The following is a 21,711-nucleotide window of genomic DNA, read 5'->3' as shown; positions in this document are numbered from 1 at the left end:
TAGGAAAGGGGTCGCGTCACAAAAGGGCTTCCTCGCCACCTGCAGCTGGTACCCAAATCACCATGGTGAGTGAGGGCCTAAAGGAGATTTCAGGTAGGCTTCTGTCACGTGACCTGCCTCGGGCATGGGGCGGGGGGGGGGGGTGTGGGGGGGTCGGAGCCAAGCACAGTAAACCATGCTGTGAAGGATGTCGTTCAGAGGAAGGGTTCTGGGATCAATCACGAAAAGCTCCAGGTATACATAAAATTAGCTTGACAGGGCTGTCGTAGAAAAGTGCCACAGACTGAGTGGTTTAGACACCAGAAATTTATTTTCTCATAGTTCTGGAGGCTGGAAGTCTGCGACTGATGTGTCAGCAGAGCTGGTTTCTTCTCAGTCCTCTCTCTGTGGTTGTTCATGGCTACCTTCTCCCTGTGTCCTCACGTGCCATTCCCTCTGTGCATCTCTGTGTCCCAGTCTCTTCTTAGAAGGACGCCAGTCCTACTGGGTTGAGACTCCCCGCCATGACCCAATTTTAACTTAGTTACATCTTCAAAGTCTCCTTTCTCTCCGCCAAGAGTGAAGCGGAGGAAAGGGAGGAACACCCCACAGAATCAGGGGGCTAGATCGAGATCCTGCCTCCCCATCAGAGAGCTGTGTGACCTTCAGCCAATGACTTCCCTGTTCCGAGTGCAGATGTCCCCATCTCCTCCCGCGCGAGCTGTCAGGCCAGAAATGTCCCTCCGCCACCGGCACCTTCAAACACAGCTCACAGTGTTGCCGTCTCTCCTCCCGAGATGAGAAAACTTGCCCTAATCACAGCATCCCTCCTCTACTCACCTGGAGAGGATGTCTAGAATTCCACCTGGGCAAGTCAGTCAATTATGTTCATTTAACAACTATTGAATGCCGGGTACTGGGGGGTGCCAGGGACGGGAACTCGGCACCGCGTGGATTCCTCTGAAGCCTTCCCAGGAGAGCTGAACCTCCTTGCTGGCTGTGAGCGGCTTCGGAGCCTTTAATGAGTGTTTCTCACACCAGCAGGCAGGGCACCTCCCCGCCACGGAGCGGTGTCACACAAAGGTGCTAACACAGGGGACTTTGGGCCACCTGAGCTGAGCGAGCTGGAGTTTGCAAATGAGGCCACTGCTCTGCTGTAATTAGTTTGTGAGCCCGGCTCCAGGGGAGAGGAGTCCACCAAGCAGAGGCCATCGCTCCCATGGGTCCGGGATGCTTGCGTGCATCGCCGGAGTGTGGCGTTTTGAGGCGGGGGTAGGAGAGGGACAGGGCATAGGGCTTTAACCCCACACGGACTGGGTCCACATCATGGCTCCATCATTCACCATGAGGCTCTCTGGAAGAGAGCACCTCCCTGACAACAAGAGTTAATAACACTTGCCTTTGGGTTCAATATGAGGATGAAGATCGAACCATTTTTAAAGACCTATAAAATGCCTTGCTCCATGAAGAGAGGGGTCGGGGGTAGAGAAAGAGAGTGCTATCACTTGATATATGTTTTCTGAAGGCCAGGCACTGTTCAAAGCACCTGAGATGAATGAGCTCACTTCCTCCTTGATGCAACCTTAGGAAGTAGGTATTTTTGCTACCTTACTAGGTCTATTTTACAGGTAAAGGAATGGAGGCACAGAGAGTTAATAATATACACAAGGTCAATAAATGTTAATTATTTTATTGTTACTTCAAAAAGGTGTTTACCTGTAAAATTAAGTGGTAGGTCAAGTCTAGATAATTGGGGCTTCGTTTTAAGGCATCCTGGAACCTTCACACAGGGCTGGAGAGCAAAAGGGGCATTCTGGTGACCCATTACTGCCAACAGACTCACCCCAGGACTTAGTGGCTCAAAACAACACTTTGTTATCAACTCTCAGGATTCTGTAGGTTCACAGGGGCACAGCTGGGGGTCTCTGAAGTCGGCCGGGGCTGGGCTCCTCTGAGGGCTTGACTGGACTGGACATCCAAGATGACTCACGCCCACAGCTGGCACACTGCTGGGAGTTCAGCTGAGGCTGCGGGCAGACTGCCTACACGTGCCCTGTCCATGTGGCCCAGGCTTCTGGCAGCACGACAGCATCTTCAGACCAAAAGGAAGCTGTACGACTTCTTATGTCTTAGCTCTGGATGTCAGACGGAGTCCCTTCCGCCATATTCTATGGGCCAACATCCGGCCTGGATTCAAGGGAGTGAATATTGGGAGGGTATGGGTCTTTTGGGGGCAGAGGAAATCTTTTTTGGAGATAGAGTATAAATAGAGCTAGAGGTGACCATCTTCTATGTAGGGCAAACAAGATTAATTATAAAACCATAACAGCCTCTTACTGAGCAGCTATTACAACAAGCAGGAGAGCTGGCTAAGTATAAAGATTGTAGAGTCAGACTGCCTGGGTTCAAAGCCCACACTGTTCAACGGCTTACCTGTAACCCTGGGGAAGTTAGCACCGGCTTTGAGCCTCAGTTTTCTCATGTGTGAAAGGGGGCTGGTAAGAGTGCCAACTTCCTAAGGCTGTTTTGAAGATTAGATGCTTTAATCCACATAAAATGCTTAGAACACTGTCTGGCACATGGAAAATATACAATACGTAACAGCTATTTTCCTTAGTTATTTTGACGAGCTACTGATTATTTTGCGTGTAACTTACTTAGCCTTGGTAATACTTAGTAAGTCTAAGTGTTGGTAATGATGACATATTGTATATCAAATATGTCATCTAGTCCTCATACTATCTCTACAAATTTGATGTCATTGGATTGGACTTATAGATGCGAGAACTGATGAGGCAGAGATATAATTAATTGCACAAGGTCACAGGGCAGGTAAGTGGCAAGATTGGGATTGTCTTGCTGTCTCATTGGTTGTCCTGCTGGTCAAGGGCCATGTGCAGGTCCTGAGCAGTGTGAAGCGGCAAAGGTAGGCAGCTGTGTTTGGTTAGGGCAGCGTGGTTTGGGTGTATGATGATGCCAAAAGCAGGGTTAGCTCGTTAAGGTCACGGGGATGGGGATGGATTGAGATTAGAATTTCATAGCCTGGAACGTAGTGTGCTGAGATTTAGGAAATGGCCCCAGCTGTGGAACACTGAATCATCAATTCTGGGGCCCAGGCCACTTTATCTGGCAGCAGTACATCATCCCTGTTTATGAATAGGGAAGTTAAGGCACAGAGATGTTAACAGACTTGCTGAAAATCACACTGCCCGTAAGAGGCAGGATTCAAACCCTGGCAGTCTTTCCCATAACTTCTGGGCTCTCCGACCTGTTGCCGAAGGTGATGGTCCAGGACATTCGGATCCCCCACCTACATACAAACTTCATGGTGTTGGAAATCACCCCACTGTCCTTGCAAAGAAGGGAAGGAGGACAGAGAGATGTCAAGAGAGAGGGAGAAAGGGGGTGCAGGGAGAGGAAGGTAGGAAGGAAAGGAGGGAAGGACGGGGAAGGGCAAGAATAAAGCAGCAGAAAATCAGCTTGGCCAGTGCCGAATTGAGCAGACTTCTATGCCATTCCATAAATGTTGACTGACCACCTGGCCTCCCAGCCCAACACTAGACACTGGAAGGCACTTAAAGAAACAAGCAACAGGGCATTTGTCCTCAAAACATTATTTAGCGGCAGGGTGTGCTTTTGAAAAGGACACAGCTTTGAACCACGGGACCTGAGTTCAGGTCGCGGTGCTGCCCTTATGGGCCTGTATGGGCCATAGTATGCCCTGTATGGGCTTGCATGGGGCACATTAAATCCATAGTGGGTCTGTAGCAGGTGCTCCAGAAGACACCAGGTCTAAAACGTGTGCCTTGCAGGGGCAGGTGCCGGCTGAGCAGTGAACGGTGACACCTCACCTTTCACTAGGGCTGTTCTTTACCCATGTTCTTTATGGGAAGTCTGAATTAGAGCTCACTTGGGAAAATTTGAAACTTCAACAGTTTGAAAACAACTGGACTCCGTTACCTTGAGGTCTTGCCCAAGTGGAGGAGAAATATCACTCAGAGAGATTGAGAGAACCACAGTTCAACTCCAAAATGTTGATTTAAGTTCAGTAATTATGTCCTAGTCAGTTTTAATGAGTAGCCTATAGTTCAAACTAAGATCTTTTGCCCCAAATTACAATGGCCTTTTTTTTTTTTTTTTGAGATTTTACTTATTTATTTGTCAGAACAAGAGAAAGCACAAGCAGGGGGAACAGGAGAGGGAGAGGGAAAAGCAGGCTCCTCACTGAGCAGGGAGTCCAAGGTGGGGCTCGGACCCAGGACACTGAGGTCATGAACTGAGCCAAAGGCAGAGGCTTAGCCTACTGAGCTACCCAGGTGCCCCTCCAATGGCCATTTAACTGTGTCTCCCAGAATCTATTGTACCCACTTTCCGGTCTATGTTCCACGAGAATGATTGAATGTCATTGAATGGTTGAATGTCAGAATGATTATATAAGAAGCAAATTCCATCTTGTGGCACCCTTGCTTAAAGCCTTTGGTAACTAATCTCTGCTCTTAGGAGGAAGAGCAAAATCTTAAATTGACCTACAGGTCTGTCACAATCTGACCCCTGTCTACCTCCTGACTCTCTGTTGCGTGCCTCTTCTTAGCTGACATGGCTATAACCCCACTAATCTTTCATTTCCCTCAATGCATGTGCTTCTCCCACTCTGTAGGGCTTCACAGAGGCTCTTCCCTCTATCCGGAATGTTCTCTCCTTTTCCTCCACTGCAGTAGCTATGGTCCTTGCACTAACAGGGTGTCAGGACCCGTTTGACATGCTTTCCTAACATCCTGACTTCCCAAACTTCAGTTTAAAATAATACCTTTGCTTATCTATTTAACACCTATCTGTCTTATGAGACTGTCAGCTCCAGACAAGTGTGTAAACCCACGTTCTTGACCCCTTTAACACCCTCATTTCCTGGCATGGGAATCAGCGCACAGTAGCTATTCAAAAAACATTGTTCGCTGAATGGACAAACAAATTATTTTCTACCCGGAATGGGGTCCCAAAGGTATGGCGACATAATATTTTACAATGGTGTCCCGTTTCCATATAAATAACTTAAGGATTTTTCCACATATACTGGGTAGGGTTGGATTGTCTTCCTCATTCATAAATGAGGAAACTGAGGCCAGAAGGGGGGACGTGACTTGTCTCAGGTTACCCAGGGGATTCGTGAACGCACCAGGATTAAAACGGACGCTCTCAGACTGTGACAGTCCCAGCACTATGGTCAGATGGAAACTGCAGATGGAGATTGTCTTCAGCTGACCTGGATCCAAATCCTGACAGTATTTCTTGCTTCATATGAGACTTTGTGAAATGTACCCTATTGAAGAAAAAGAGAAAAAAGAAACAAAGAAACAAAAGGGAGACAAAAATAGGCACGTCCCAGAGTCTATGAAATTCACTGAGATGAAGAAAAATCCCTAACGCGGAGTAGGTAGTTAATGTCAGTGTGATTTGGTGTTTCTTTGCAGCGTGCTGTCACCTGATTTCTGCAGAGGTTAGAGTGTTGTAAGGCAAAGCAGATCCATGGCTTTAACTTGAGGGTGGGTGGTATAATTATTGGCCTTTTCTGATGACTCTTGGTCTTTGGTTTATTTTTACTTTTCAGCTTCACATGGCCTTGACCCAGCAGTCCGGGCCTTCGCCAAGCACAATGTAATTATGCATTGTTGAGATGAAAATCTCTTGGGGGCGTCCACCTCAGGCTCCAATCCTGGGGCCGTAGCTTCTGAACCCATGTCAGCTTTTCACATATTTCCTGCTCCACATGGTGTTTAATTGGTGTCTATGGAAAGATTCTGGTGACCAAGATACTTGTTAGCCTTATTATGATGACCCTCAGTCTCCACACTGGTTTTGATTCTTCTCTCTGAACCCTATAGTTCCTTGCCTGGGGATTTAATCTCCATAGACTCCTGCAGTGGGGGCAGAGAGATAGGACTTCTTATATTTTATTGAACTGAAGTCAGGTTTAGTTTATTAGACTGACAGCGTCTGCTCTGCTACTTATGACATGTGTGACCTCCACAATCTCTAAACGCACCCGAGTCCTCTGTTTCCTCATCTGTACATTCAGGATAAGAAGAATAGCTACCCCGTAGAGTTGACGTCCCAGTCAATTTATAGGATATATGTGAAAACCCTTGGTAACTTATAAAGAAATGTGCAGGTACAGTATTATTATAATCAGGACCACCGGGGTAGTCAACCCTAGATATTTGATGAGGACACTATTTCCGCCTTCAAGAAATAGATGTTTCCCCTGGAGGAGACAAATCGTGAGCCCGACCACATGTGACAATACGGTAGAGAGGCAGTGGGATTTAAGATACCTCAGACTTCACACTCTGGAATCTGATAGGCCAAGAAGAAGGTACATTTGCTAACAATGTAAATTTGGCACAGTATTAAAGTATCTGAGCTTCACTTTTCTAATTGGTATGGTAGAGATAAAAATAATACCTAATGTTGGAAAATCAGTAAAAGAACATGTATGCCACTTTTAGCAGATAGTAAGGTGTCAAAGCCCACGGCTCCTTATCAGACAAAATTAGAGACCAATAATTTGTCAGTTAATTGCAAAAGTTAAGATTAAAAATAGGGAATCCTAAAATGTATATACATGCCGCACATATCTAAACACATTTTATTTTAACTTAAAATATATACATGCATATTCCTTGGCCAGCCTTTTGAAGCAGGGCCAGAATCTTTTTTGAGGATGCTGGTATATTCTGTTTGACATTTTACTGGCTTTCTTGCATAAACCACACCCGTCATTGTATATCATTTCCAACTTTTGTTTATTCAAAGTAGAGCAACAGTTCAAAGATTCTTAGGAAACAGTCTAACCATTTGCAGATTTTCACATCCCCCTCCTAATCATTTTCAGGTACTTCCCCTTTATTTCGATCGATGGCATTTTTCCCCCCTAGCAAATGTCTTTCTAGAATTTGTTCATGGAATTCAAATTAGTTTCCACAGAAAAGACAGCTCATATTTAATTGATTTATTTGACTTTGACTTCCATGGTATAATCACGGCAAATACAACTGGCATAAGCACATGTGGGAACAAGCGTGCTTGTTACTTGGAGGGAACAGAGGCATGCGGGCTTTGTCGGCTCATAGCCAACCAGTTGTGAGTATTCCGTGAGCATCACGCATTTATCTGATGGAAAGGAGAGTGTCAGCTGTGTGACAAGTCACTCGCATGAAGGTCAATTACACCAATTTGTCCTGAGACAGAAGCTCTTACTCCTACTAACTTGCCACTGTTAGTGGAACAACTTGCTCAAGGTCATAGAGTAAGAGAAAAAAAAAATAATGATAATAATAGTTCACATATATATCGGGCACATTTTTAAATTTTATTAAAGATTTTTATTTATTTATTCGGCAGAGATAGAGAGAGATCACAAGTAGGCAGAGAGGCAGGCAGAGAGAGAGGGAGAAGCAGGTTCCCTGCCAAGCAGAGAGCCCGATGCGGGACTTGATCCCAGGACCCTGAGATCATGGACCTGAGCTGAAGGCGGAGGCTTTAACCCACTGAGCCACCCAGGTGCCCCACAGGCACGTTTTTAAGTGCCTTATGTGTATTTACTCATTGCATCCTTACAACAAGCCTATAAAAGAGATTCCATTGTGGTTCCTATCGTAAAAATAGGTTGAGAGCCAGTAGAGGTAAGAAGGGAGAGAAATACAGTCCTACTGGGGAAGACTGGAGAATCCCCCTCGCCTCTTTGCCTGCGCTAATCTATTCATCCTCTAACTTTCAGATCAAACCCCTTTCTCAGGGATAACTGCCCAGACACATGGGACCAGTTTGCAAAGCCCTACGGGATGTCTTTACTACATCCTGCATGGCAGTTTTTTCCAACACTTGGCACATTTGCAATTGTGTTTCATCCCAGACTGCCCCATCCTGACCACAGATTCCATGATGACAGCAGCCGGCCTTTCCCCCCAGCTCACAGTGACAGATCAAGTGGCCCCGCCCACCGTGATACAGTGTTTGCTGAAGGAGTTTTTGAGATGGAATTTGAGGGTTGATGATACTTTGCACTTGGGATGGAGAGAATGGTTTTCTATTCCGGAAAACGACACTATCAAGAATTGACTGTAAAATTAATTCTATCCAGAGTGGGAAATCACAAAACAGGAAAAGAAAATAAAGAAAGAAAGAACATGAGTACATGGGCTTAGAACCCGACAGTCTGGCATTAAATCCTGGGGTGAGCTGTGTGCTCAGTGTTTTCTGGTCCTAAGTGCCATCATCTGTAAAATGAGGATAATAACAGGGCATTCCCCATCAAGTTATTGTGAAGATTACCTAAGATATATAGGCAGTGTTCTTAGCATACAGTAGGTGGTCAATAAACATTAGCTTTTATTAATTTTTCTTCATTGTTATTAAGATTAGACACATATATTGAGATGGAACTATGGAGGAATTGAATACCTAACTATGGAGTTTGTATATTATCATTTAGCTGATGAGTAGCTACTGGAAGAAAAAAAATTAGAAGGAATGTTCTGGTTTAGTAAAAGTTCTCTGCTAGCCATTTGAAACGGACTTTCTCTCCCAGGTGTAAAAGGATTCACTGTTTCTTCCCTGTGTTCTTTACCACTGAACTGTGGATCTCAGCAGTGGCTCTCAAACAGGAGTGGGCATCCTGATTACCTAGCGGGTTTTTTGAAAAATAGACTGCTGGCCCCACCCCCTGAGTTTCCGATTCAGCAGGTGTGGGCTGGTTCCTAGGTCCCAGATGATACTGAGGTTGCTGGTCTGGGGGCTACACTAACCTTGGATTAGAATATTCCCCTCACTGCTATAAATATAGTGTCCCTTCACTCAGTAGAAACTAAGCAAAAATGAATTCCCCTAAGTGAATCCTATAGGATATTATGATAGGGTGAGGGCAGATGAAGTGATGTCTTTGATAGAAAAAGTTTAGGAAATGTTGACTTAAAAAAGAAAAAAACCTCAATAAAGATGGGGTCATATGAATATAGTTTCTCAAACTTATTTGGCCATAGAACCCTTTCTTGAAGTTTCTCAAGAGATTGGGTTCCTCAGTACCTAGCCTTGGAAAAGAATGCTTTACACCAGATGAAGAGGCAGTGACCCAGATTATTTGGTGTGATACCACAAGTATCCCTCCAGTCAACAGAGTCTCATCCTTTAGCTTGTTTTCTTTGACTTGAGTTTCTAACACCTGCTGAAGCAGATGCTAATGGCTTCGCATCCCAGCAGGTGACGCTCCTGCCGGGAGGTGGCCCAACTGCAAGCCAGCAGCAGCCAACGTAACAGCAGGAAGGTACTGGGTTTCTGGTGTAATTAGAGAATAAATTTACCCCGTTAGGCCTGGGGACATTCCTAACCTTTCAAAGTGAACTAAGACAAATACTTTATGTACAGGCTATTTTACTTTGCAGTGGGCTTTCCCATCAATGATTTGATCCTTCCATACACATAATAACCTGTTGGGAAGCTACAGCAAGGATTAGTCTCCCCAATTACAGGTAAGAAAACCAAGGCTCCCAGAAAGTCATGCCTGGCCCAGCATCTTGCGATACTACTACTTCTGTTGCCATCTTTGGCATAGTTCTTGGATCTTGTCGAAGAATATTTACGTTAATCTTTGTGCTGAATCTTTATTTATTCATCCATTCATTCCTTCATTCAACAAATACGTAATGAGTGCTGACTAGGTGCTGGGAACTACGTGAAGGATAATGGTGGAGGGTAGGCAAGACCAGCGGTGCTATACCTTAGGAGTCTGAGGCTCAGGAAGGTAGATGACCTAAAATTATTCCATCATAAAATGTCCTCATCAGCAGGGAATTTACATGATCAGCCAATATCTTCCTGTCATTTTAGTAAAGAGTAAAACAAAAACAAGTGGAGAAGTGTGTTGGCCAGAAGCTTGTATTAGTTGGGTATTGCTGTGTAACAAAGAACCACAGATTTGGAGACTTAAAACGAAGATATTTATTATGTCATCACAGTTTCCATGGGTCAGGAGTTTGGGCATGGTATAGCTGGGTCTCTGCCTTGTACGTCACAGGCAGCCATAAAGATGGGGAGGATCTGGGCCAGAACCCACGTCCCAGCTCAGGGCAGGTTGTGGGCAGAATTAGCTTCATTGTGGTTGGAGGACTGAGGTCACCATTTCCTTGTTGGTTCTTAATCAGGGTTTGCTCTTACCTCTCCGCATGTGGACTCCCCCAGTCTTCAAAGGAACGAAGGTCCAATGGATCCCTCCTGTGCTTCAGATCTCAGAGCTCTCATTCTGCTGACAGTGAGAGAAAGCTTTCTGCCTGATTAGATTAGGCACACTTAGATAATTGATATTTTTTAGGTCAACTGTGCCCAATAACAGACCACCATCACGGGAGAGGTATCTTATTATTTTCACAGGTCCTGAAGATTAGTGCCTGGAATCTTGGGGAACGAGGGGACATATTTAGAATGCTGCCTAGTATAGTAGCATAGGTTGGTAGTAATGGGAATGGGGAAAAGATCACTCAGCTCTGGGATTCTGAAAATCTGTCACTCTAAACCCACAGACAGCTCTCCTTGGAGTAAATTGCTACTTTGATAGTCCCTGACCTACTCATTTCTGTGTGTGTGTGTGTGTGTGTTTGTGTTTGTGGGGGGAGGGTGGCAATTTGGTGACAAAGACCTCTTGTGAGTGTGTATTAAACTGTCCTGTTATAGAAGAGGTACAAGCCCACAGATAACCCCAGGCGGGCTGAGAGCAGCTGCCTGTCAGTCACAGAAGCCTACAAGTGCCCTCCCAACCACGGGGCAATGAAGCTTTTAACTAAGAATGTCTTTGGCATTTCTTTTCTATTTATGAGGGTAGAAAGAAGGCAGTCTGTGAGGCAGAACCCTGCGGCAACCCAAAAGTGTAGGGTCTGGGTGACGGGCCGGGAGATGCATCGGCCAGCTGGTGTCCCCGGGAGGGATGGGCAGGGTTCCTTCTAACCAACACTACGAGGCAGATCTCCGCTCCGAGCCCTGTTTGTCATTCCGCAGTTGTAGCAAGTAGGGCAGTTGACTCACTCAGCTGACGTAAGGCAAGAAAATAAGCATCTTCAGACCCTTTCTGTTGTTTTTAGGTTTTTTTCTTTCCTCCCCCCCACCCCGGGGCTCAGAAGTGGCTTCCTGTTCAGAATAGAATCTAGAAGCTCAGAGGACTGAGTCAGAAATAGAACGAAGTTCTTACAGTATCCGTGCATAGCTGCTTCCTACCCCCCTTCAGAGCCACTTCCAATTCACCTCCCCATGTCCGCCCTCCCACTTGGCCAGCAAGCTCACAATGGGCGAGTTATAATCCCAGCGATGTGATGACTCACTGGTGACCTGCGGCAAGTCACGTCCCCTCCCTGAGCTGAGTTGTTCCTACCGTTAAAATGAGATGCAGGGCGCCTGGGTGGCTCAGTGGGTTAAAGCCTCGGCCTTCGGCTCAGGTCATGATCCCAAGGGTCCTGGGATCAAGCCCCGCATCGGGCTCTCTGCTCAGCAGCTCAGCCTGCCTCTCTGCCTACTTTTGATCTCTGTCAAATAAATAAAGACTAATTTAAAAAGTAAATTAAAAAAAAATAAAATAAAATGAGATGCAGGATCCCCTGTCAGCCCAAACCATGGTACGGGAGAATTGTACAAATCAAGTTAGAGCACCGAACAGCAGAGTTTGAGGAAGTTTAAAAGTGACATAAAAATATAAAGGGCTACTGCTTTCATCGTGTAATTCTGGTTGTTTTAAAGGACGGTTTTTAAAATCGGTGCTTTAGTGAAGTATCCTAGACCTGCAGAAAGCTGAAAAGATGGTAAGTGTACGAGAAGATGAATTTTCATAAGATGCGTTCACACATGCCACCAGCAGCACCCAGATAAAAAATAAAAAGCCCCCGTTATGAGCACTGCAGAGCCCCGCCCCCCCACAGTGTCCTCCTCGGGCCATGCCCAGCCTGCTCTCTGGGGGAGCTACTGTTCACTGCTCCACTCACTGCGGCTCAGTTTTTCTTCTTTTTATACCAGATATCTGCTCAAGTAGTTACTTTCAGTTTTCCGAATTTGCTGAACCAATTTTCTCTCCTGCAATAGCACGAGAGAGTCTCCCTTGCTTCACGTCCTTTCGCTCATACTTAGCAGTCCCCCTCTTTTTTCGATTCCTTTAGCTATCCTGCCGAAGCATGTGTCTCATCGGAGTTTTAATTGGCATTGTCCTGAGGACTAATGAAGTGGCGTTTCATGTACTTATTGGTCTTTTGAATATCCTCTTTTATGAAGTGCCTGTTCAGCTCGTTTGCCTATGTGCCCTTCTGATTATTAGATATCTTCTTACCACTTTGTAGTTTTTTTTTTCTTTATTTCTGGGACAAATTACATATATTAAATAGTTTAACGAGTGCATTCTCAAGTCGCATCTACTCTGATTTAAAGAGCAGCCCTAGGAGCCCCCTGACCCGCCCAGCATCCAACTAGGGTAGGAGTTCCTTATATATGATAAATATAGTCTTTGATTGGCCAGAGGTATTATTGCAAATCTACTCTCTAATGAAGGGTTGTCGTTTTATTCTTCGAATGGTATCTTTTGATGGATATATTTTATCTTAATATATCCCTATTAATCATTTTTTTCTCCTTTTTGGTGAGCTTTAAAAAAAAAAAAAAAAAACCTCTGTTTCCTCTAATACCATCATAATGTCCCCCTATGTCTTCTTCTAACGAAGCTGTTTGGTTGATGTTGGTAGTTATTATTATTTTACTGCTTTTCCCACTTAGATCTGTAATTCATCTGTTTATGATTTGGGGGTACATAAGAGATTAGGTGTCAGGAAGAGGTTTTTGTTCTTGTTGCTGTTTTTATGTCAGTTACCAACTGACCCAGTGACACTTACTGAACTCTGTCCCTGGATTTATCACCTATAATTAACTTATTTCAAAGGTACCATTTTCTGTGCGAGCCAGAGAAACACCATAGTTTGTTTTCGGGAGAAAACCTACCGTCTTACGTGGTTTTCAAATGTACTGTATTATTACTCCATTCTGTAGTTGAGAAAGAGAAACTTTGGAAGGACAAGCAATTAGCCGAAGTTTAAATAATGAGCAGCAGAGCTATGATTCAATACCCAGTCTTGCCTGACTCCAAAGCCCATGTCTTGCCTTTTCTTCAGGCATCACGGTGACAGCATTCATTAGGACTATGGAGGGTGAGTAACCAGAGCGACGAGGGTATTAAGCTATAATCAACTGAGCTGTTTTAGTAACCAAGAGGAATATTTTTACCTGGAGCATTTATACAATGCAGTTACTTGTTCTTTGCCCTCAGTAACAATAACAGTTAAGGGTCAGTCATAACGCTCTTGCCCTGCAAACCTCCAGGGAGCTTTGTGTTACTGATTCCAGCTCTGAAGACAAAGCGTGCTGTGGGTGTTACCTTCCCCATTTGAAGGATGAGGAAACTGAGAATCAAAGAGGTCAAGTGACTCACCCAAGGTCACACAGCAAGGTCAAATATCCAACAGCAAACAGCAGTAGAGCAGGGTCCAGGCTTTATTTAACGAGCTGACTCCCACCCCTGTGATGGCTCTGGGTCCCTGCCCTACTCACTGATGGAGATAAACAGCATGGTGCTTCATGACTGGACTTAAGTCCTTTAGACCCGATCAGCCCCTTTTTGCTTTCTAGCCTGTGGGCCTGCGTCTCTTATTCTTCGGCCTGACTACTGCCAGGACCAATAAACCTTGCAGCCCTCCCCCTATGAGCTGCCCGGGCTCTGAGCCTTTCTTTCAGCCCCAGACAGGCTTCCCGGTCCTTGCTTCACTTGCCTCCAACACATCCATGCCCCAGAGCAAAATGCTGGATTTGAATATGCAGCCGATGTTACCTGTCACCTCCTTCCAGACGCAGAACTGTGTAATTGCAAAAATTGTCTCATAATCCTCCCCCATTAGGCTCCTGACAACCTGATTTTAAAGACTCCACTGCATTTTCACCGAGCTGTTCTCCCCGTTCCTCCTTCTTCTACCCTCTACCTCTGTCCTCTGTAAATCAGACCTATTCCTTCTTCCATGATTCCAAACTGGAAGGCATCTTCATCATGAAAAGGACTACCAGATTCTTCTCTTGGTCTTTCCTTCTTTACGGTTGTGAGCCATTCGTTCCATGAGGCTCTGACATCATGGGAAGGACCCAGACAAGCAAGGAAAACAGGTTATTAAGGCAATGATGGAAACTTAACGAGGGGAATGCTTAAAGGCTTAATATTTATCGGGGGAAAATGAGGAACACAGAGTGGGTCTGATGACCACTTAATTCCCTCGAGCACGTCCATAAATGAAGGTTTCCTGCAGTTGAGCCCTGAACATTCTGACATCATTAACACACTCATTTTTATCAGCACCCTGCTTTTAACACACGTGCACACGCATACACATGCACACACGTATAGTCCCACACAACACCACCAAAACACAGTGCATCATCAGAAGACTGGAAGCAACTGTTTGCCTTCCCGGTCTAGTCTACCATCTACAGAGTGTAGATTCTGTGGAGGATTATGGAATTACTCAGACACCCATTACAGTGTCAAAGAAATGTCAAGGAAGAAGCACAGGACATAAATAAAAGAATAATTCAGAACTCCAATTTCATTTTTTTTTTTCATTTCCTCTCCCCCCTTTAAATAAACACTCCTGGTAGGCAAACAGGAGTTATGGATTCTAGTTTTCTATTTTAGCCTAGATCTCTTTCTCCCCTCTCTCCTTGGCACTCGGTTTGTGTGATCTTCCCTAAAATGCCACTGGCCCGGCACTACATTCCTGTCTTAGGCAAAACCTCCAATTAAAATCAGCGGGGAGTTTGCTTGAATTAGGAATCCCAGCCTGGGCTCCCCACCCGGGGGGTTCTGAAAGGGAGGTGTGTGTCTTTGAAGGCTCTGATGGGAAGCCCTGGGTGGCAGAGCCTCTGTCCTCCAAATGACGAGCGACTCCAGCTGTGTCGCTGGGAGACCTGTCAGGTCGCCAGGAAATCCTGGCTGAGGCAGAGACAGAGGCCTGCGGGGGAGCATGGCTGGGAGCCTAGCCTCTCCTCCAGCCTGGGCTGTAGAGGGTAAGGAAAGTACACCGGGGATTGGAGGGAACACTGGCTTTGGATCCAGACATCCCGAGCTCTGATCTGAACATCCACGCTGTGTGACCACGGGAAAGTCCCAGTCCCTCTCTGGCCTTCAGGGTCCTCTCGGGAGAATGAAAATCGCAAAGTCATCCTATCTCAGGGGGCTGATGTGAGGATAGGAGGAAAACAGCCACAATGTAGGAAGTATTCAGGAAACCGTGATTCTTCACCGAAGCCCCCAAGTCTCCGTGTTCAGGTCTAAAGGCGGAGGGGCCAAACATTTCCCAGTCTTCTTCTGGAAGGTTTTCTGCTTCTGAGGTCCACCCTGCTGCACATGGCCCTCGGAGGGAGCCCACCAATCAGGTTTCAAGGTTTTCCGGCTTTGGAAATAAAAATGCTGCTTGCTGCCCTCACCTCCCTCCTCCTCCCCTCCCGGCCCTCGATACCCCTCCCTCACCCTCCCCTGATCAGAATGAATCGAAATCACATCCAACAGAAAGATGCTGATTTGGAGGTATTGGAGCTCATCTTTGGCTGCAAACGGAAAAGGCTCTGGATCCCCAGGGACAGAGGAAAACATTTAAAAACTTGGTCCTCTCTGGCTCGCACCGGCTGCCTTGCAGTGGGGCTGTGTCAGCCTTTTGTGCGACCCTCCCCTCCGGAGCGGGCCTATTAAGCCGCTCCTCTGTTCCCGGGGCTGAGGCAGGCTGTCACCAGCGAGCCTGGGAAATGGTATTTATAGATCACAGTCCCTCCTACCCCTGGTCCCCAGCCTCTCCCCGAGCACTTGTCGGTGAGCTCCAATTATCTGTGAATGGACGAGAAGGAACCTGGCAGGTCCAGAGGAAGCGAGGAATGTGATAATAGGCCCTTCACACCCTCCAACTTTCAGTGTTTTTCCATGATTTCAGTTTACTTCTCTTCTCGTGGCCTGTGTCCTTCTTCTTGCCGCATCGTTGTAATTTCCCATTACGGTGCGCAGCACAACGCGCGGTGGGGCGGGGGTTAGAGGGCGTGGGATGGAGCATGGCGTGACTCTGTGGGTCTCGCTCCTCGAGAGCTCAATGTCTCCGTCTGTGACTCAGCTGCTCCCACGGGCTGCTCGACAGCCTCCGGCCCAATACCTGCGGGACGGCAAGGGCTCCCCAGTTGTAAGCCGCCCAGTCCCTTGGCTGGTTGTGGGTGCTCTGTACCGGAGAGCATTGCCTTGTTTCTGAATATCCATGATCACTACCCAGAGCACTGGCTGGAGATGGAGAAGGTGTAGGAGCTTGGTCTGGGTAAAGCAGATTCCTCATTACCAGAAGTTGCTTATGTCAAGAACAAACCCACAAAACACTGGAAGGAGCTTGTTTTTCTGGTTTTGCTCTTCTCCACAAAAGGAAGGATGGAAAAGCCAAAGACAGTTGGCTGAGCTTTGGAATCAGGGCTCTCACTAGTGACCCTGTTCCCTGTGTCCAACACCCAGTCCCCGCTTCTCAGCAAAAGCCGAGTTGTGGCCTTTTGGTGGCCCGCCCAGTGTCCACGCTCCCTGAGCCTGTGAGTTAGGACAAATGAAGGCTCGACTGGGCTTCTGCATGTCTGTGCTGCCGACTCTGACTTCATTCCCTCTTCTTTTCCTTCTCCAATCACCTGCTCCTACCACTGTCCCGTCTGCCCATCTAGGTCGGGCTCCACGGTCGCCCCCACAGTCTCCAGCGCCCAGGCGGGTTCTCCTCTCGCCGCCCTTCCCCGTGCTCCACCTCCCTCCTCCTTGTTCCCTTTCCTCCTGCCCCAGAGCCTCACACTCCCTGCCCCCCTCCCCCTGCACGCGGCCTCGTTCTAAGTCCTCTGGCTGGATCATTAATGCCTTCTTTGATATAGCCCACAACCTCATGATTATTCTGAGGTCAGGAGATGCAGGTGCCATGCAGCTCGCTGATGCGCCTCAGAGGCCCTCTGTCCCCAATCCCTCCTGTGTGACAGGCCTGGAATCCTAATTCGCCACTAGCCCCTTCGCTTGTGGCATCATCACCGGGGACTTTCATCTTTTTCTCTCCCCCAACCAAGGATTCTGAGGGCTCGGCCACAATGAGGCATTGATTCAAGGACTGGGGGCTGCGCGGCTGACAAAGGGTCCCAATGATAAGACACGAGAAAGGGGGCGCTCGACGGGTTTATAGAATGCCTCGCAGATGGGAACAGAGGAGCTCTAAATGGGGTACTGTCCTGTCACTTGGAGAGGGAGTGACAGGGGCAAGTGTGGGCCATTTGAAAGAGGCATTTTGGAATGACGCTCTCGTCAGATGGAACCGTGCAATCAGAGACGTGTGGCGGGCCCCTGCGGCTCACAAAAATATCAGATGACTCAGAGCCAATATTCAGTCAATGCTCTGGTTGGGGAGGTGGGAGCCACGGGGCTCATTGTTATTCCAGCTCCGTTTCCTGAAGGCTGGGCCTGCTGCTGTTCTCCAGGCTGTAATAGGATTGGTCTCGTGAAGCAGAGGCTGGGGACGCCTGGAGCCGTGCGGGTGGGCGGTATCGAGAACGAACACTGCAGCCCAGAGGGGAGAAAAGAGACGTCGGTTTTTTGGGGTTTTTTTTGTGTGTGTTTTTTTTTGATGACAAATACAAGGAAAATATTAATTTTTGTGGTTCAGTCATTCAGCAAGCATTCATTCATGCCGCAAACAGTGGGAGAGCCGTGCTGGGGGCTGAGCCGCTCGGGGGAGGACGGGTCTCTCCCTCTCAGGCCTTCCAGCCCGGAGGGGACGCGGACAGGGAGAGCAGAACGTGCTCAGAACGCTGGGAGGGAGGTTTCACTGCCAGGGGCGGGTGGTTCCGTGGATTTCAAAGGCAGAGCAGCTTCAAGGAGTGCGCTAATTATTCCTCCATTTTCTCTCAGCTGATAAGCAACTCATTTAAAGCCGAGCGTTCTGGGAAGCTGTGTCAACGCTATCCACTTTCAAATGTCCCATAGAATAAAATGGTTTCCCTCAGACTCCAGGGAGAGTGAAATCCCTGAAAGTGTCTCAGTGCCTTCAAAGGAATAGCTTATTCTCTGGGATAAGAGTGATTATTATTATTATTACCTGTTTAATAATTGAACTATACCAGGCTCTGTGCTGAATGCTTTAAATATCATCTCACACAGTCCCCTCCCCCCCACCCCACAGCTGCCGAAGGTGGACTTCATCACGCTCATTTCGGATGTGCATACTGAGACTCAGAGACACGAAGTGACTCGTCCCTGGTTACAGGCCTGAGCTTTGAACTCGGTTCTGCTTGGGCCATTGCACCTGCTCTTCACTCTCAGGCTCTCCTGCCGCCATCTTGGCGCACAGGCTTGGGGGCCGTGGCTCCAGGGTGCAGGCAGTACGGTTGAGGTTTTGCTGACCTCTCCTGCCCCAGGCAGTTCGATGCAGGAGGGCTTCTCTTCCCAGGCTCCTAAAATGGAGATTAGGACCCACCGCCATCGCCGCCATCACTGTGGTCATCAGCATTACCACAGCACATTGTGGCCTGAAGAAAGCCTTTCTGGACTCTTGCTTGACACAGATTTAAAAACAAAACAAAACAAACGAATAGCAATGAGCCAAGAGACTTCTCCACTCCCTCGCTGTATGGCTTTGGGTCCTTCACGTCACCTCTGAGCTGCTCTCTCCATGTCTGTAAAATAGAGCCGAGAGTCCCTTTGCAGGAATAATAAGAATTAACTTTTTTATCAAGTCCTTAAGACTAGATGGGTTTGGGGAGAAGGCTTGGCCTAAAAATCCACGTCCTCCTCACCACAGCCCTGCATGGTAGTGACAATGAGGGAGGTGAACGAAAACCCCGGGCACCGCCTCAGCGCCTGAGTGGAGAAGCCAGGACTTGAAGCAATCTCTGACTGACCTCAAGTCCCAAGCTATTTTCAGGGTGTTGTTGTGAGGCTCAAGTGAGAGAATGGAAGGGGATGTGCCCTGTGCAGGGTAAAAAGTGCCAGACACATGTAAGGGATTCTTTGTAGCATGGAAGATGGCCAAGAGATGACTCGCACAGAAATGAGGAAAGATGAGAGGCCACTAAGCTGACCGCCTTCCGTATTTTTCCCTATTCTGCGGCTGCTGCTTATCTCATCTCGTATCTATCTTCACTGGAATGTTTCGGTGGCGGGAACTGGGGGACAGGCTTGGGTAGCATTTGTAAAAGAGCAGAGGGGCCCTGAGGAAGGGAGAACCTAGACACCCGTGCTGTGATGCAAGTCCCACTGAACCGAGAGTTTGGAGCGCGGGGGCAGAAGGCGGTGACGTCTTTCTTACCTGTGAGGATCATGTAAGATCATCAATGTGGAAGCACCAGGTGATCTCTAGAGGAACATAGACTATAATTTGTTTTTGTTCGAAGTGGTCGGATGTCATATTACCTCCTGGGCAGAATCTGGGAAGGAGGCTGAAACACGTGATGCCCATCAAACACACAAACCCCTGAGTTCTTCTCCGTGGCTGAGTTTTGCGGTCTGTTTTGATCTGGCTGGGGTGTTTTGAGTTCGGACAATCTAATTTCCTGGATCCAACTCCTTTGGGGCTACTGTATAGCAGAATCCTGGAGCTGGAGGGACTTATTCCAGCCCACCCCTGGTGGCTAACAGTCTCCATTTTCCTTCTATCCCCCAGGACAATTCAGCAGTGGCTCGCAAGGGTCCAGTCGCTTCTCTACTGCAACGAGAACGGGTTTTGGGGAACCTTCCTGGAAAGCCAGAGGAGCTGCGTGTGCCACGGCAGCACCACGCTGTGCCAGCGCCCCATCCCCTGCATCATAGGCGGGAACAACAGCTGCGCCATGTGCAGCCTGGCCAACATCTCGCTCTGCGGCTCCTGCAACAAGGGCTACAAGCTCTACCGCGGCCGCTGCGAACCCCAGAACGTGGACTCGGAGCGGAGCGAGCAGTTCATCAGCTTCGAGACCGACCTGGACTTCCAGGACCTGGAGCTGAAGTACCTGTTGCAGAAGATGGACTCGCGCCTCTACGTCCACACCACCTTCATCAGCAACGAGATCCGCCTTGACACGTTCTTTGATCCGCGGTGGCGCAAGCGCATGTCCCTCACGCTCAAGAGCAACAAGAACCGCATGGACTTCATCCACATGGTGATCGGCATGTCCATGCGTATCTGCCAGATGCGCAACAGCAGCCTGGACCCCATGTTCTTTGTCTATGTCAACCCCTTCAGCGGGAGCCACTCCGAGGGCTGGAACATGCCCTTCGGGGAATTCGGCTACCCGCGCTGGGAGAAGATTCGTCTCCAGAACAGCCAGTGCTACAACTGGACTCTCTTGCTGGGCAATCGGTGGAAAACGTTTTTCGAGACGGTCCACATCTACCTACGTAGTCGGACTCGGCTACCCACCCTCCTGCGAAACGAGACTGGCCAGGGCCCCGTGGACCTGTCTGACCCCTCCAAGAGGCAGTTCTACATCAAGATCTCGGATGTGCAGGTGTTTGGGTACAGCCTGCGGTTCAACGCCGACCTCCTTCGCAGCGCCGTGCAGCAGGTCAACCAGTCCTACACGCAGGGTGGCCAGTTCTATTCCTCTTCGTCTGTGATGCTCCTCTTGTTGGATATTCGGGACCGAATTAATCGCCTGGCCCCTCCTGTGGCCCCGGGGAAGCCCCAGCTGGACTTGTTCTCCTGTATGCTGAAGCACCGGCTGAAACTGACCAACAGCGAGATCATCAGGGTGAACCACGCCTTGGACCTCTACAACACCGAGATCCTCAAACAGTCGGACCAGATGACAGCCAAGCTCTGTTAACCTGAGACTCCTTGCCGTGGGCTTTCCCTTTTGTTGTACAAACGTAACAGAACAAAGCAAAGCAGAACAAAACACAACACAAGTTTGTAAAATGTAATTAATATTCAAAGAAAAGGAGGAAGAGTCTTCATTCGTTGGAAACGAAAACGTTCTAGCAACTGTATAAAACCGTCGGGCATGTTTGTTATCTCTATACTCTGTCATGAAGAAGGGTCTCAGCCTTTGGAGGAGCTTGGAGGGGTTGCTTCTTAGGCCTCAGGTGCTGTATTGTCGGGGGAGAAGGGGAGAGCATATGCAATGAATTGCCAAGATCTCTGCTGTGCAGGTGCTAAGATTAAACGCTAAAAAGAAAGAGAGATATATGTAATGTACAACCGACACTGCCATTTTTCCTTGTGGGAGGAAATGGACATAGATAAAGATATTTCTTGGGTTATGATTTCTTCCCTCTCTATGCCTAATTCCTTGTGGTTTTTTTGACTCATTCTTGCACAGGGGTGGGGATGCAATGACCGTGCTATCTTACCCTTCTGAAGATGTGCAACAGCTGAAGCTGGTTGAAGCAGGACAGTAAGGGGGTTTGCAGGGAAGAAACAGATACATCATCACAGGGTGTGAAAACAATAAGGGCCCTCAGTTATCTGCTGTCACACTCCTTGATTTAGTTTGTGAAATAGGCATGGAGAGAAAATGGCATGCCCATGGCCACACATAGCTACGACCTGAATAAGGATTTGAACTCTGCCTTTGACCCCCTTGGCAGAGCTCCTCCTTCTAAATCACAGCCATTTTGTAGTTTCTCCTCCAGCTACACTGCCAAGGGATGAAGCA

General features: G+C 47.7%; 1 protein-coding gene across 2 annotated transcripts in view; it reads left to right on the top strand.

Annotated features, from left to right (window-relative positions):
• The window catches only part of BRINP1 (BMP/retinoic acid inducible neural specific 1), a 168,609-nt gene extending 147,268 nt beyond the window's left edge, over positions 1-21,341 (top strand). For both annotated transcript variants that reach the window (XM_082696731.1, XM_082696732.1), the window contains one exon: positions 19,740-21,341. In XM_082696731.1, the coding sequence (XP_082552857.1) occupies positions 19,740-20,880 (1,141 nt within the window). In that variant the 3' untranslated portion in view covers positions 20,881-21,341. The remainder of the gene's footprint in view (positions 1-19,739) is intronic.
• Positions 21,342-21,711: the final 370 nt, after the last annotated feature.

The sequence above is a fragment of the Mustela nivalis genome, assembly GCF_964662115.1.
Source record: "Mustela nivalis genome assembly, chromosome: 13".
NCBI lineage: Eukaryota > Metazoa > Chordata > Mammalia > Carnivora > Mustelidae > Mustela > Mustela nivalis.
This window is presented reverse-complemented; position numbering and strand designations above follow the sequence as displayed.